This window comes from Lagenorhynchus albirostris, chromosome 2, assembly GCF_949774975.1.
Source record: "Lagenorhynchus albirostris chromosome 2, mLagAlb1.1, whole genome shotgun sequence".
In the NCBI taxonomy this organism is placed as follows: domain Eukaryota; kingdom Metazoa; phylum Chordata; class Mammalia; order Artiodactyla; family Delphinidae; genus Lagenorhynchus; species Lagenorhynchus albirostris.
The window spans coordinates 147,614,920-147,630,268 of record NC_083096.1 but is presented as its reverse complement, the minus strand read 5'-3'; the positions used below and the strand labels follow the sequence as shown (position 1 = coordinate 147,630,268).

Sequence of the window (15,349 nt, the reverse complement as noted above, 5' to 3'; positions counted from 1 at the left end):
TGCTTGTTGGAGACAAGGACGAGCTCTGAGGGCCCCTGCCTGCCAGCCTGTCTCGCTGTCACTCTCTCCCGTCCTTGCCTCTGTGCCCACTTCCTCCTTCTATCTGCCCACCTGGCGGCCTACCTCATCTCCTGCCTTCTGCCCGTCAGACGTTCTGCCCTCCTCATCTCACCTTTCTCCAGGCTCCCTATCTGCTTATCTCTCCATCTGTCTCTGACCCACCTGTGTCTCTGACTGTCCACCTAAACCCTGATCGCCTGCCCTCCTCCAGTCTGTCAACTCTCTCCTTCTCTTTCTCCCCTTCTGCCTGCCTGTCTGTCCCTGAATTCACTTCCTTTTGCTGCTAAAACAATTGACCACAGCCTTAGGGACTTCGAACAACACAGAGGTATTCTCTGACAGCTGTGGAGTCAGAAGCCGGAAGTGGGTTTCCCTGGACACAGCCAAGGTGTTGGCAGGGCCCCCGGTGCAGGGATGTAGGAGAGCATCCCTCTCTTTGCCTTTTCCCACATCTAGAGGTGCAATCCTTGCATTCCTTGGCTCCTGGGCCCTCCTCCATATTCAAATCCATCAGCTTCTTCAAATGTCCCCCTGCTTCAGTCTTCACATCGCCTTCTCTTTCATAAGGCCCTCTGTGATTACACAGGCCCACTCAGATAAAACAGGCTTGTTCTCTGGCTCTGGGTATTAGGACACGGACACCCTGGGCAGCTGTTACTGTAGCTGCTAAGTCCTGCGTGACTACCATCGCCTTGGGCCCCCGATCACCCCCGTGTGTTACGGGTCTGCCCATTTGTCACTCACCTGGCTTCCCCTCTTTCCCACTCCCTGGATAAATTCGCAATGTCACATGGAGCGTGTGTGTCTTCCCTTGCAGGGAGCTGGATGGAATGGAAGAGAGAGAGAAGGGGAGGGAAGGCAGAGGAGACGAGGAGGGGACATGACCCCTGGTCTGTGGGCCCAGAACCCCAGCAGAACAAGCGTGTCCCAGCGCCCCTGCAGCCTCACACTCTGCGGTCCCTCACACCCCACAACCCGCCTGTCACCTGAGGCTCCCACGGCAGCTGAGTCAGGAGAAAGGGCTCGTCTCCAAAGGCTCGGAGGGAAGAAGCTCACCCTGGGCACCTGTCAGGGAAGGAGCCTCCCTGCTGTTGTGTGGTAGCTTCCTCGCTACATCCTTAGAGGGGCCCAGCCAGAGCCCATCCTGCCCTGAGCAAAGAAGCCTTACAGACTTGGCTCAGCGCGAGCGCCTCAGGAAGCCAATCCTTCACCCCAAATGAGATTTGAGAAGAGTTCAGCCTGGCCATGTCACCAGCCCCCGGCAACCCTTCCTCACACGCAGGGCCTGCAGGCTCCTCAGAGGCCCGAGCGGGCGGCTGTGCAGGAGGCTCTGGGAGGACCAGCTGGGCACGAGGCTTGGCTGCTGGGAGAGGATGTCAGACCCGAAGCAGAGGACCAGCCGGTGTACCTCCCCCACAGGACAGCCCCTTGCAGTCCCCGGCATGTCTGCCCAGCCCCTGAGCAAGGACAGGCTTCTTCAACCCTGGCACTCCTGGAGACCTCGGGGGGACTGGTCCTCCTGACCCTGACCAGCGCCAGGGCCCTCGCACTCCTCCACCAGCCTCTCTGCACCAGCCCTGCTCTCTTGCTGCTTCTGCACACAGGTCCTCCTCCCGTCCCACCCCTGCCCTTCCTAACCCAGGGCCCCGGATGCCAGAGGAGACCCCGCTGCAGCCCTGTGCTGTGCTGTGATGCCGCCATGTGCCTCCTGAAGGGGACGTCTCCCCCCAGCCGCTGCCTGTAGCTGGAACCTTCTGTCCAGTCCCCTCCCCATTCCTAGGTCACAGGGCTAGTTCACTCAGCTCCAAGAAAGGGCCAGGTGGACATATATGCACTACCAAATGTAAAATAGATGGCTAGTGGGAAGCAGCCGCATAGCACAGGGAGATCAGCTCGGTGCTTTGTGACCACCTAGAGGGGTGGGATAGGGAGGGTGGGAGGGAGATGCAAGAGGGAGGGGATACAGGGATATATGTATACATATAGCTGATTCACTTTGTAGTACAGCAGAAACGAACACAACATTGTAAAGCAATTATACTCCAGTAAAGATGTTTAAAAAAAAAGTTGGGGTCAGGAGTACACTCTGTGCCTGACCGGGGGTGGGGCAGGAGAGTTAGCCGGGACTGTCCTGGGCAGGAAGCTTGGCAGGTCCCCTGGCGTCAGGTGGTGCAGAAGGGCTCGGGCTGGTCACTCTGACAGCATGGGCCGATGGGCACTCACTCACTTTACTGTTCCTAGTGCTGGACCTAGTTGCTGAACCAACAAAGGAAAGTCTAGTTGCTCACAATCTCGGGGGAAGCAGAAGCAGAGACCTGAGAGGAACCTGAGAGGGGGTGAAAGGTTGTGCTGCAAGGGGGTATGTGTAGGTTGTTAGTTACCTCTGATCTTCAGTTAGGAGAGCAGCCCAGAATGTGGCCCTATAGGTTATATGTGAAGCACCTGTCATGAGGACAGGCAAAGGAAGAGGCTCTTGGGACAGAAGTTAAACTTGGTGGGGGAGCAGGTCAGGAGGAAACTCAAGGCTCCTAAGAGAGCTTGCTTCCAAGTAATTCTTCATGGAAATCTTTGGTGTTTTACTTTCTGAATTACGGGCACTGGATTAGATCTTGGGAAAGAGAATCATGAAACAGGGATGTAAGAGACAGAAAATGAAGGTTTCCCCATCCCTTGCTCTTTCACATATGACCTGCATGACTTTTTCAGTGCCCATCCCTCTAGAAGCACTCTCTGCCTGGTGAACTCCTATTCACCCTTCAAAGCCCCATTCTTTTTTTTTAGTTTTCTCCTTTCCTGATCGGTCTGGACACTATTCATTCTTCCAGCACAAGCCTACAATTTTTCTTAACTAATATAGTTTTATACCTTTACCTATAGCCTGTGAGCTCAAGAAATATTTGCTGAGTGAATGAATGACTGAATGAACATTCATTGGATGTAAATAGGAAATGAATTATTATCCCACCTTTCAAAGGAGAAGCTGAGGCTCAGAGAGGACAAGTCTCTAGCTTCATATGTAGCGAAACTGCCCTGGGGCTGGACCTCCTGAATCCAAGGCCAGTGCTCTGTCCACTGGCACAGTCACCCAGGACACACTGCATAGTGGATGGGTACAAGCCCCGGGGAACATTTCAGAGGCAGCTGAGGCAGGCAGCTTTGAAGTCCAACAGAGAAGGATTTCAGTTTCAACTGGGACAAGCAGAGGCTGTTTTCCTCTGGCCACATCACTTTTCTTCTCTGAAATCAGTTTTCCCCTCTGAAATGGGATGATAATAAAACCAACCAAATCTACTGAACATTGGTAAACTAGACTATGACTGTCTTGAAGTCAGCAAGATTCATGTCTGCTTTGCTTGCAGCTGTGTCCCAGCACTTAGCAGACTGCCTGACATGTTGTAGGTGCTCATTAAATATTTGGTAGGTAATATGGAGAAGGAAAGTGGGTTTGCGCTTGGCCATTGTCACTGTCAGCTGAGGAAGTTTTTCTCACACTGTTTCCAGAAGTGCATCCTCCACAGTTAATCAACCCTGGAGACCCAGGTCTGAGCTCTGCCCTCACCTTCACCCTCCCCTAGGTGGGCGGGGCAAGCCTCCCTGACCAGGCTGGGTGCTCAGGGGAGGTCAGCCACCTTCAGGGACAGTCAGCAATCCAGAAGCCGCTGCACCATGAGTGTCTCTACACTGAGCACCCCCAGAGCCCTGGGCGGTGTCTCTGGGCTCCTGCAGGTGGCCTCCCTGCTCGGCCTGGTTCTGCTTCTGCTCAAGGCAGCACAGCTCTACCTGCACAGACAGTGGCTGCTCAAAGCCCTCCAGCAGTTCCCGTCTCCTCCTTCCCACTGGCTCTATGGGCACATGCAGGAGGTAGGATGGAGTGGGACGGGGAAGTGGGAGGGCAGGGAGGGCCGGGGCTCTCAGACCATGGTCCTGGTGAGCAAGCCCATGGGACGAAGCCTTGTTGTGGGGCGAGCACGTGGCCTCACAAAAGGACCCAGCATACCTCTCAGGTCTTGGCTCCTCATCCCAGTCCGGGGAGCTCCCTCCCTCCCAGGACCCCGTGCTGGTGTCCTTGGGTCTGTCAGACACTCCTTCCTTAGGGAGATCTGCAGGCTGTCCTGGCAGCCCTGCACTTTGAGGACAGTGGCTCTTCCTTCCTGAGTCTCCCCTGTCTCCAGGCTGAGCAGCTTCAGCTGTTCTCATAGAACAGGCTTCTAGATGCTTCCCTGCCCCATCCCTCAATCGCATCCTCTCTGCCTGGCCCTGAGCTTGCCTGGGAGCACAGACATCAGTCTGATGGACGCTGCCCCGTGGGCTCACTGTCCGTGGAGATGACAGACAGGAATCTAGGAAGGTGTCAGGTCACAGGAAAAGAGGCCCACCTGCTGGGTGGGGGGTTACGTCAGCTGTAGGGACAAACTGGCTCGGTTTAAGACTGAGGAATTTTCCAGTCTCCTGATTTCGGTGCTTAAACCCTGACAAGTTGCTGGCACACAGGAGCGAGGTTCCCAGGATGATGCCAGGTAAGGAGAACTGACATTTGAGTTGCAGCATCCACAGGGTGAGGTCACCCGCCTGGTGTCCTCCCTCAGTGGACTATGTGCTCTCGGAACCGAGCGTGAAATCCCCCTCACCCCCAGCACCCTGCACGGAGCCTGTGCAGAGGGCTGCCCATCCAGTGTGTGGAGGGACAGGAAGGAGGGAAGGAGCGGCTTGCAGGCTGGGCAGGGGCAGCGCCTACCCACCCAGCACTTGCAGCACTAGCCTGGTCGGCGGGGGGCTCAGAGCCAAGCCAGGGGTCACCTGGAGAGGGGCTCATCAAGGGTTTGTGGACTGAACAAATGCTGGGAGAAAATCAGGGGTTGCAGAAAGCTGAGGCCTCCCTTTCTCTGCAGCGTGATTAGAGTAGAGTGGAGCCAAAGACGGGAACCGGAAACAGCCCGAGCCCCATGTGGGCTGGCCCAGTACCTCTCTCCCCTCTCCTTCCTAATCTCCTGCACCCCAGGTTACTCAGCGTCCTCCCCGCCTGCCTGGGCATTCTGGCCTCTGGGACTCTGCTCCCATGTGCCCTCTACCTGGAATGATCTTGTCCCTCATATGTCTGTCTACAAAGGCCCAACTCCAAGCCACCTCCTCCAAGATGTCTTTCCGGGTCTCCCAGGAGCGGATGGACAATCCTTCTTCCCTTGGCTGTCCTTCTCATAAGGCAGTGCTAACCGGATTCAGCTAGTTTTGTCTGCAGTGTCATAGCTGTGAGCTCCTTCTGGGAGAGCCTGCCTCTGGTTCTTCTTTGTAACCCGAGAGCATCTTGGTAAATGATGACTCGACGAATGAGCAAGAGCATGACGAAGAGCTTTCTAATGTCCAGATCTGAGTTAGGGCCCCTTCCACAAAGCTTCCCCAGAGGCCTGGTCTTCCCTCCATCACACATTCATGAGCCCCTACGGTTGTCATGTCCTCAATCTCGCTGTCTCCTCCTGGAGGCTCCAAACAGACAAGCATCTACAGCCGCATCCTCATTCAGTGCCTTAAACCAGTGCCTGGCACATAGTAGATGCTCAGTAAATACGTGCTCAGTGAAGGAACCCATCCCACAGTAGGCAAGTTGCCTCAGAGCTGGTGAGTCCTGATGGTAGAAGGATGCAGGCAGAGATTAGATACCAAAGTGGCAGGGGGATGCTTTGAGTTACACAGAAGCCATTGAATTAAAGACGAGGTGACTGCATGGAACATGCCTAGGACCAAATGTTGATGAGAAATCCAGAGGTGATACAATGAAGCTGAATCTGCAAGGTTAAGGAGAGGCAGTTGCTCTGTGGCTAAGAGGAGGGGCACACCAGGTAGAGGAAAGAACCTGGGCAGAGGCCTAGAAGTGTGAGCAGGTGGGGCCAGTGCAAGGCGCACAGGCAGCAGCATCTTTGCGGGCAGAGCAATGGGTCCTGTGGACTCACCAGCCCGGCCGGAGGCAAGAATAGAGAGGGTAAAGCCAGAAAGCAAGGGTCTTTGTGGTCCAACATGAGGAGTTTCAAGAGATTCCTCTGGGCGGTGGGAAGTGCATAAAAGTTTCTGGTTATTGGTAAGTGAAAATAAGATTTAAAATACACATATAAGAACCTTAGTTCAATACCATTTTCATGTATACATCCAGAATCTATCCTATCACTGTGTATACGCTCAATATGTAAAACAATATATACACGGGCTTCCCTGGTGGCACAGTGGTTGAGAGTCCGCCTGCCGATGCAGGGGACACGGGTTCGTGCCCCAGTCCGGGAAGATCCCACATGCCGCGGAGCGGCTGGGCCCGTGAGCCAGGGCCACTGAGCCTGAGCGTCCGGAGCCTGTGCTCCGCAACGGGAGAGGCCACAACAGTGAGAGGCCCGCGTACCACAAAAATAATAAAAAAATAATAATATATACACATACAATTTAGTACTTAGTTTTTTTCACTTAGCCATATACATCCGACACTTTCATATTAGCAAACATTTACATGTATGCTGGGAAAATATTGATGATATATAGCAATCAGTAAGCAAAAGGAAATTAATATATAAATTTATTTTTTTAATATAATCTATTTTATTCTCTAACTAAAATTCTATGACAAAACTGCTTATTAAGTGATACGAATTATCATAAATTGCTCATGCAAATGTTGTACGAATCACCTCCCAAAGTTTTCTACACCAGGGAGTGATTCCCTGATGTAAGTTTCTGTAGGCAGTTCGTACTGGTGGCCCAGGGCTCTACCCGACAAGGGAACAGAATGTGGTCTTAGGACAAAGGTGGACAGCCAGCAGGTCTGGGGCAGAGCCCAGGTCAGAAGAAATAGTTCCAAACTCCTAGTTCTGCTGATCGATCCAGAACGATCTCCCTGTACACATCCTGCCCTTCACCCCCACTGCAGCACTGGAACTCAGAGAAGGGTTTTATTGATTTATCTTTCCCTTGGGGACAGTTCCAAGACGAGACCGAGCTGCGACCCCTACTGAAGAGGGTAGAGAAATACCCAAGTGCCTGTGCTCGCTGGCTGTGGGGGACGAAAGCCCTGGTGTTGATCTATGACCCTGACTACATGAAGGTGGTCCTGGGGAGATCAGGTGAGAGGGAAACCCACATCCCAGCAGGAGAAAATCTTCCCTCTCGGGTACATGGCCCTGGATCTGTGAAATTCCAGAAGAAACTGGCACTACAGCCATCAGTACCTGGCTCCCTACCAGCCGTCCTTGCAGCCCACAAGCCAGACTAAGGCCAGCATTACTCACGTACAGTGAGTGCTTCAACACCCGGGTGGGGCTGGCTTCTCTTTCCTGTCTTACTTTCTTTCTTGTTTTAACCCAACTGAGATGATCCCAGGTCTGGAAGACAATTCCCTGTCCACACTGATGTAGGTTTGGCACCTCTCACTGTTGCCTGTCCTGGGTCATGAAATGGCCAAACCACCACAAACTGGAGGAAAACCACAGGCTCCTTTCTTACTCTGTGGTGCTGAGCAGAGCCTATCTTTCTTGCCGATTCACCGTCTTAGTCCTGTGGGTGTTCTGCTGCTGGGACACTGAGTCTGCCTTCCTGGGCCCACAGTGACCATTAGGACAGAGAGAGTCAGGGATGGGAGGCAAGAGGGAGGTGGCTAGAGACAGACTGCCAGCTGACCAGCATGAGGAATGGAAGGTGCCACAGCTGCTCTGGGGGCTGCCTGCCTTGTTCGGTGCCCTCCACTTCCCTTCCTTCCCTTTCAGACCCAAAGTCTCACGATGCCTACAGAATGCTGATCCCCTGGATTGGTAAGTACTTTTAAATACAACTGCAGTCCACCCACCAGTTAGGTTTACCAAGTGCTGCCTCTTTGGTTAATGGAGAACAACGGGTACCAGGCACCCTGTCACCACCTCATCTCTCAGTCAAGCCTCATTTCTCTCCTTCCAGTGAAACTCTCACCCTTTGTAATGGTGCTGAGAGCCCTCCTGAAGCTCAGCCTCTTCTTCATCACTTCTCAGTCCTCTGCGATATTCTCAGCCTGACTATTAATTCCTTCTATCACCTGCCCCCCTACTTTTTTTCAACCTCTGTCTCACAGCTGTCATAATCACATCCTATGGACCAGTCATTTTGGAAATTCACATTCCTGAACTGTACTAGCCTTTCCTACCTTTGCCTATGATGTGTCTTTTCCTGACACCCTTGGTTCCTCCCAAGTTGTCCCTAGTCGTCCCTCTGATCCAGGCTCCCCGACCCACACACACACCCATCTGTGGCCCAGGGAAAGGTTTGCTCGTGTTGGAGGGGCAGACGTGGTTCCAGCACCGGCGGATGCTGACCCCAGCCTTCCACTACGACATCCTGAAGCCCTACGTGGGTCTCATGGCCGACTCTGTCCGAGTGATGCTGGTGAGTCTATCCCTCGTCACCTGGACCCACTCACATCCAGCACTGCTGACAAAGTCCACTCTCAGACCCTTGTGTCCCTCAGGTGTCCATCAGACCCAGCCCCCAGAATGATGCAATCAGAACGTACTGTGAGACAGAGCTCACCAAAACTGGATGGGACAAAGGGGTGCCCAGGCAGCAGCTTGTATCCACAATTTGCTCTGAGGCAAGGGAAAGCAGGGACATAGTGTATTCAGGGTCCACTCTCCTCTCATCTCCACATCTTCAACACAGAGGATTAGAGCAAGGGTCATTCCCTGGATAGTGGTGCAAGCCGCCCCCGGATGCCCTGGACAATGGCAGCTTCAGTGGCAGAGTGGACATCCCAGGATGTCACTCAACTAGTCTCTGGCCTGGGGCCCAAGGCCTCTGCATGGAATTGAGCCACTCATGGGAGGAAATGAGGCCACGTCTACACTCACAGAGCCAGGTCTTGACAAACATCACCTCTGATCCAGACTGAGCACCTACTGGTCTCAGTTAACAATGGATAAATGAAAGGAATCGCCCCTTCATAGGAGCCCAAATAGAGTCCCTTAACCTTTTCCTTGCCTTGAAATATTTGCTTATAAGAGTTGGCCATCTCCTGTCCAGTTCCGATCTCAGGACACAAAAGATTACCCGTTTGTCCCTTGAGAAACAATGTTTTCTGGTCTGCCACAGGGTGATTATCATCATAAATTGTTCCTAGAATTCAGAATTGATTCAGAATATTATGAGAGAGTATAATTAATTACATAATAAATGATCCCGAGAAAATAGACATCACATTACACACATGTGTTACAGCTTCAAACTGCTAAAACACATCTGCTTTGACAGTGAGAAAAACTCATCAGAAGATTTAGAGAGACAGAGAGAGAGCCCGGCCTTGTCAGCACAGGCCTTCTGGGGGAGCAGAGCAGGGTCAATGTCCCCCTCCCACCACAGGACAAGTGGGAGGAGCTCGTCAGCCTGGACTCACATCTGGAGGTCCTCGGACACGTCTCCTTGATGACCCTGGACACCATCATGAAGTGCGCCTTCAGCCACCAGGGCAGCATCCAGACAGACAGGTCAGTGACAACCTTTCAACGGCAGGGTCCTTGTTCTCACCAGCTGGGGAGGACTTACCTGAGAGGCAGTTAGGGCAGCGTGGACGCTTATCAGCACAGAAAGCAACATTCTGCACAGAGCCATGGACCACAGTCAAATTGCACCCAGACCAACCTTGACTCAGTCACAGGTCCCTGATTCCTGCCCAGGGAGAAGCCTGGCCGCTCAGGCCACTTGTAAAGGACTGAGGGTCTCCTGGGCTGTGAGGCAGAAATGACAAAGCCTCAGTGCTGCCTGTCCCCGCTGACTGAGGAATCCCCACCCGGAGCCCCACTCCGTCTCCAGGTCAGAGGCTCCCTCCACTCCAGTCTCCTCTGCATCCTCTCCCTTCAGGAACATCCAGTCCTACATCCAGGCCATCAAGGACCTCGGCAATCTGACTTTTTCCCGATTAAGAAATGCTTCCCACCAGAGCGACATCATCTACAGGCTGAGCCCTGAAGGCCGCTGGAGCCACCGCGCCTGCCAGCTCGCCCATCGGCACACAGGTTCTGCTCCTCCTGGGCGGCTCCCGCCCACCCACCCCCATCATGCACATGTAAAAGGGCCCGGCCTTGACCCCGCAGGCAGGGCCCAGACTCCTGCTTCCTCCTCAGGGGCTGGCACACACCCACACCGGGTACTTCCTGGTGCAGGGGTTGGGACCCGAGACGTCAGGGTGTCAGGTGAGGTGCAGGGAGACACATGTGTCACCACGCTGCTGACGGTGGAATGAGACCCCCTCCCAGCATCATCCAGGCAGAGCCTCCGTGGGCTGTGCTATTGAGGGGATTCCCGACCTGGATCAGACGATGCTGGAGCTCTCTGCCCTGACATGTGCGCCCATTCCCACCCTCGTCCTCATCCACCTGGTACCCAGATTGGGCCTGGGGGCAGATAGGGCTACGGTGGGTGCTGCATCTGGTTCCCCAGAGCCCTCAGCTCTGCCTGGGAACCACTGTTCTGGGACAGATGGAGTGATCAAGATGAGGAAGGCTCACCTGCAGAAGGAGGGAGAGCTGGAGAAGGTGAGGAGCAAGAGGCACCTGGATTTCCTGGACATCCTCCTCTTCGCCAGAGTGAGTGTGGGCAGGAGAGGCCTGAGGCTTTGCCCAGAAGCACAGAGGAAGGGCAGACCCTGCACTCGCCCTGCCTCCGCAGATGGAGAATGGGAGCAGCTTGTCTGACAGGGAGCTCCGTGCCGAAGTGGACACGTTCATGTTTGAGGGTCACGACACCACAGCCAGTGGCATCTCCTGGACCCTCTATGCTCTGGCCTGCCACCCTGAGCATCAGCAGAGGTGCCGGGAAGAGATCCAGAGCCTCCTGGGGGATGGCGCATCCATCACCTGGTGAGCGCCCAGCAGGTGGGAGGACCTCGCCCCTCCGCGAGTGGAGGACCCCTGGTTGTCTGGCTCTGCCGCTCTCAAATGGGCTACCTTTCAGGGACCACCTGGACAAGATGCCCTACACCACCATGTGCATCAAGGAGGCACTGCGACTCTATCCACCAGTGCCATTCATTGGCAGATATCTGAGCAAGCCCATCACCTTCCCTGATGGACGCTCCTTACCTGCAGGTATGAACTTCACCCACACCCACTGAACTAAGCACTCTGCGTGACCACGTGGGAGATCAGAAATCCACATGTGCTTTCCAGCCCTGGGATGCTCTGTCTGATGTTTCCGCCTCAAGATAATTAATATTTCCTCTGCAGTTTGGAGGTTTTGTAAAACGCCTGACACAGAACTTGAACCAATGAGAGCTCAGTAAGCAAATGCTAGCCCTTGAATGTGGGCTTGTAATGGAGCCCTATAATTCTAATTCCTTGAGACGTGAAGGCTTAAGAGAGAAGCAGAAGTAAGCCAGGGGAGATGTGGTTCTTTCCATGTGGGGTCTATGTAAACGAGGGAGCTCAGGGAATGCACTGTCATGGGTCAGATGGTCCAGTCTCTGAGGAGCCCTCAGGTGGATGGCCGAGAGCAGCTGATGATCAGGTCTGAGAGCCCTGCCATGGTTGGAAGCTACCCAATGGCTCACTGCCCAGTGGGTCTGAATCCCAGCCCAGCCACCTCCTAGCTGTGGGATCACAGACACATCCCTCAACCTCTTGGAGGCTCAGGTGCCTCATCTGCACATGGCAATAGGAGTGCCTTCCTTGAGGGCTGCTGTGAGGATTAGATGAGTTAATGCACTTTCCCCGAGGGCTCATGATGACACCTGATAACTGTGAGTTTTCATGTGAGGCGATCCTGATACTAAGCCTCCAATTCTTTTCCTTCTCAGTCCTGGCCATGGTTACCTGCTCCTAATCTGTGCTCATGTGCTTTGTCACCTCCAGCCCACCTGTCTTGCAAGAGCACCACTTCATTCAGAGTGATGGAGGGTAGCTCTCATGGTGGCTCCCAGGCCTTTTGTGCACATTGCCCCTGTTGCCATGGGTACCATCAGTCTTCTCTCTCTCCTCCTTGCCCCACAGGAATCCCACTCTCCCTCTCCTTTTATGGGCTTCACCACAACCCGAAGGTGTGGCCGAAACCAGAGGTATGATGGAGGAGGGGATGGAATGCTCTCTCCAGACCGGCACCTCTCCTGCTCCCCCTTGGGGATTCTTGTCCCCTGGTGGATTGGTGCAAGGAGTTTGACCCCGCCTGCCCTGGCCCCGGTGCTCTCTCTGCAGGTGTTTGACCCATCCCGGTTTGCACCAGGTTCTGATCGACACAGCCATGCTTTCCTGCCCTTCTCAGGAGGATCCAGGTGAGGCCTTCTGTACCTGGGGCATCTGGGTGTCACTGGGTGCTACCTGATGTGTGTGACTGTCTCCATTCATATGTGGTGTATGCAGTTATGTCCCTCTATGTTGACGTTTTGAGAAGGAGGTGTGTGTCCCCATGTACAAGAAGGTCTTCAGGGCACGCCACAGAGACCATGACCTCCTGACTTCCACAACGACCAGCCACATTGCCATGGCCGTGGCTGCTCCAAAGTATTCCAGGGTTTTCCTCACTTTAGGAGTATGACTTTTCAGCTTTAGAATTTTTCATGAAAGGTAAACTTCAGATGTTTGCTTTTCCCAAGTATCAGTCATCTTAGAAGGTGGTTTTCTCTCTTGGCACATTTCTAGTCCAGCCCACTGTCTTTTTTACTTAATTACCAATCCTCCTCTCACTGTATCAGCCGTCGTGTTTGCATGGGTTTCGATTTCCAGCTGCCTTCCTTGTCCTGAGGCTTCAAGCTATGTATGTGATCAGTTACAGTTGCCATTTGAAGAAAGCCTTGTGTGTCTTCTCTATTTCTGTAGTCGAGCCCAACAAAGTTATAACAGCATATTAATATACACATGACACCTTTTCTAGTTGCCAATAATCTATACATGTAGCAGGGATTACATACCATAGTCCAAATATCTACAGAGTCTAATTTTGGCAAAAAAGGATGAAATTGAAGGCAATCAAGTGCTTTTGAGAGAAAACTCGCTATTTTGTGTTGGACACATGCATTTGAGAGGTTCCTGCCGTGTACAATATAAAACACACATGAAATAGCTGTTAACCTGGATGATACACTCCACAATGACTGCTGTGAAAATCTTCAACGGCTACAGATCCCCTCCGAAATAGTAACTTCCATAACTTTGGAACTACTTAGTAATCCAAGTTTTTTCTGAGCCTGTAATTCTGTGAAATTTTCAGTCGGTGAATCAACCTTCACAGAACAGGCTTGACGCAACACGTTCCCGGAATTTGCTCTAGGATTTGGTCAGTGCCAAGGTCCTGTTCTTCCTTGTAGACATTGGCTGCAGGTCATGCGGCTGCCACCAGAGGACAGGGGGTACCTGGCAACTCAATTCCGAGGTCAGAATTAATGTTTAATTTTACTCCAGTCCTTTCTTTTCCAATTCAATTAACTTTGTTCAAATAGAAAGCTATTTATTAACCTGCCTCTGTGTGCCAAACCATATATTACAAGATGGGAACACAGAGACGAAAGGAACCTTCCTTGCTCCAACAGTTCACAGTCAAGAAACCACTACCGCTATTCAAGACAGACATGCGACGTTTCCATAGTGTAGTGGTCAGTACGTTGGCCTTACAAGACAGACATCATGCATTCATCCACTCTTTCACTCGTTCATTCATTCACTGAGCAGATTGTGGAATGTTCCATGTTTCTGGCACTGTCTGGTCACGGGACGGTGATGTGTCCTTGAGTTAACACTAAAGCTGCTTGGGGATGTGGGAGAAAGAGGCGCAGGCGGCAGAGGCAGGAGGCCAGGCAGCACTAGACTGAGTCTTGAGCATGTGGCCGGCAGAGGCGGGGGGACGGGACCTCAACAGGAGCGGAGCGAGGAAGCGGGGCTGGACAGGTGCGAGGTGAGTGAGGAGCAGCCCAGAGAGCGCTGTGACGCCAGCTGAGGCCCCGCGACGTGTCCTCCCTGTGATGGAGGGCGCAGCAGGCCCCGAGCCGCCGTGGCTGCCGTAGAGGGAGGGGAGGCAAGGAGACTGGAAAGGCCAGTGAGGAGCCCCCGGGATGGGAGGAGGGGCCTTGCTGGAGTAGAATGGGAAGGCTCCAGGGGCGGGTTGACTGAGGGGCTGCGGGGAGACAGGAGGCCAGAGCATTAACTGGAAGCTAGTGGTCCAGCAGGTCGAGGGGCGCTAACCCGTGGCCCCTCCAAGAAGCCTCCTGGTTGCCATCCTGACTTCCTTACACAACTCTGTCCTGTCCTGTCTGGGGACTGGGGCCCCTGCTTGTCTGCCATGGGTGGTGAGGGCCTGAGAGTTGCCCACACCCCCCTACAGTGCCCTGGCCTGGACGGAAAGCAGAAACGGCCTGTGGACGAGTGAACAAAGTACTAATTCACATTTACTGATTCACGTGACTTGACCCTGTGGCTTAGAGCTCCGACGCTCCCCAACAGGACTTGCTACTGCTGAGAGCAGAAGTAGGAGTTAGGAGCTAGTCCTGGAGAGAGGTGGCCTTTGCAAAGGTCAGGGGGAGAGGGTGGACCAAGGCTTGGGCGGCACGTTCAGTGTGACCCCTAAGGAAGGGATCGGGGCTGGGCCAGGTGGAGGAGAGCCCTGAATGCCCTGTGCCCGGCAGGGGTTAGAAGCCTCTGCTCACTTCCTTTTCCCTCCCTGACCCAGGAACTGCATCGGGAAGCAGTTTGCCATGAATGAGATGAAGGTGGCCGTGGCCCTGACCTTGCTTCGCTTTGAGCTGGCATCCGATCCCTCCAGGGTCCCTGTTCCCATTCCAAGAGTTGTGCTGAAGCCCAAGAATGGGATCCACTTGCAGCTCAGGAAGCTCCTGTAATGCTTGTTGGAGACAAGGACGAGCTCTGAGGGCCCCTGCCTGCCAGCCTGTCTCGCTGTCACTCTCTCCCGTCCTTGCCTCTGTGCCCACTTCCTGCTTCTATCTTCCCACCTGGCGGCCTACCTCATCTCCTGCCTCCTGCCCATCAGACATTCTGCCCTCCTCATCTCACCTTTCTCCAGGCTCCCTATCTGCTTATCTCTCCATCTGTCTCTGACCCACCTGTGTCTCTGACTGTCCACCTAAACCCTGATCACCTGCCCTCCTTCAGTCTGTCTACTCTCTCCCTGTCTTTCTCCCCTTCTGCCTGCCTGTCTGTCCCTGAATCCACTTCCTTTTGCTGATAAAACAATTGGTCACAGCCTTAAGGACTTCGAACAACACAGAGTTATTCTCTGACAGCTGTGGAGTCAGAAGCCGGAAGTGGGTTTCCCTGGACACAGCCAAGGTGTTGGCAGGGCCCCCGGTGCAGGGATG

At 53.6% G+C, this 15,349-nt stretch overlaps 1 protein-coding gene across 2 annotated transcripts; it reads left to right on the top strand.

Moving 5' to 3' along the window:
• Positions 1 to 3,726: 3,726 nt before the first annotated feature.
• LOC132516209 (taurochenodeoxycholic 6 alpha-hydroxylase-like) lies at positions 3,727 to 14,872 on the top strand. Of its 2 annotated transcripts, XM_060142616.1 has the most exons (12): positions 3,727 to 3,921; positions 7,016 to 7,157; positions 7,797 to 7,841; positions 8,318 to 8,445; positions 9,415 to 9,539; positions 9,913 to 10,067; positions 10,531 to 10,637; positions 10,720 to 10,910; positions 11,005 to 11,138; positions 12,039 to 12,103; positions 12,240 to 12,316; positions 14,704 to 14,872. In XM_060142616.1, the coding sequence occupies exons 1-12, from the start codon at positions 3,727 to 3,729 to the stop codon at positions 14,870 to 14,872; spliced, it is 1,533 nt and encodes a 510-aa protein (XP_059998599.1). The 2 variants fall into 2 exon arrangements, with proteins under 2 accessions (XP_059998599.1, XP_059998600.1); XM_060142617.1 differs by lacking the exons at positions 9,913 to 10,067; positions 10,720 to 10,910; positions 14,704 to 14,872 and having other exon boundaries at positions 10,531 to 10,663; positions 10,952 to 11,138; positions 12,240 to 12,320.
• Positions 14,873 to 15,349: the final 477 nt, after the last annotated feature.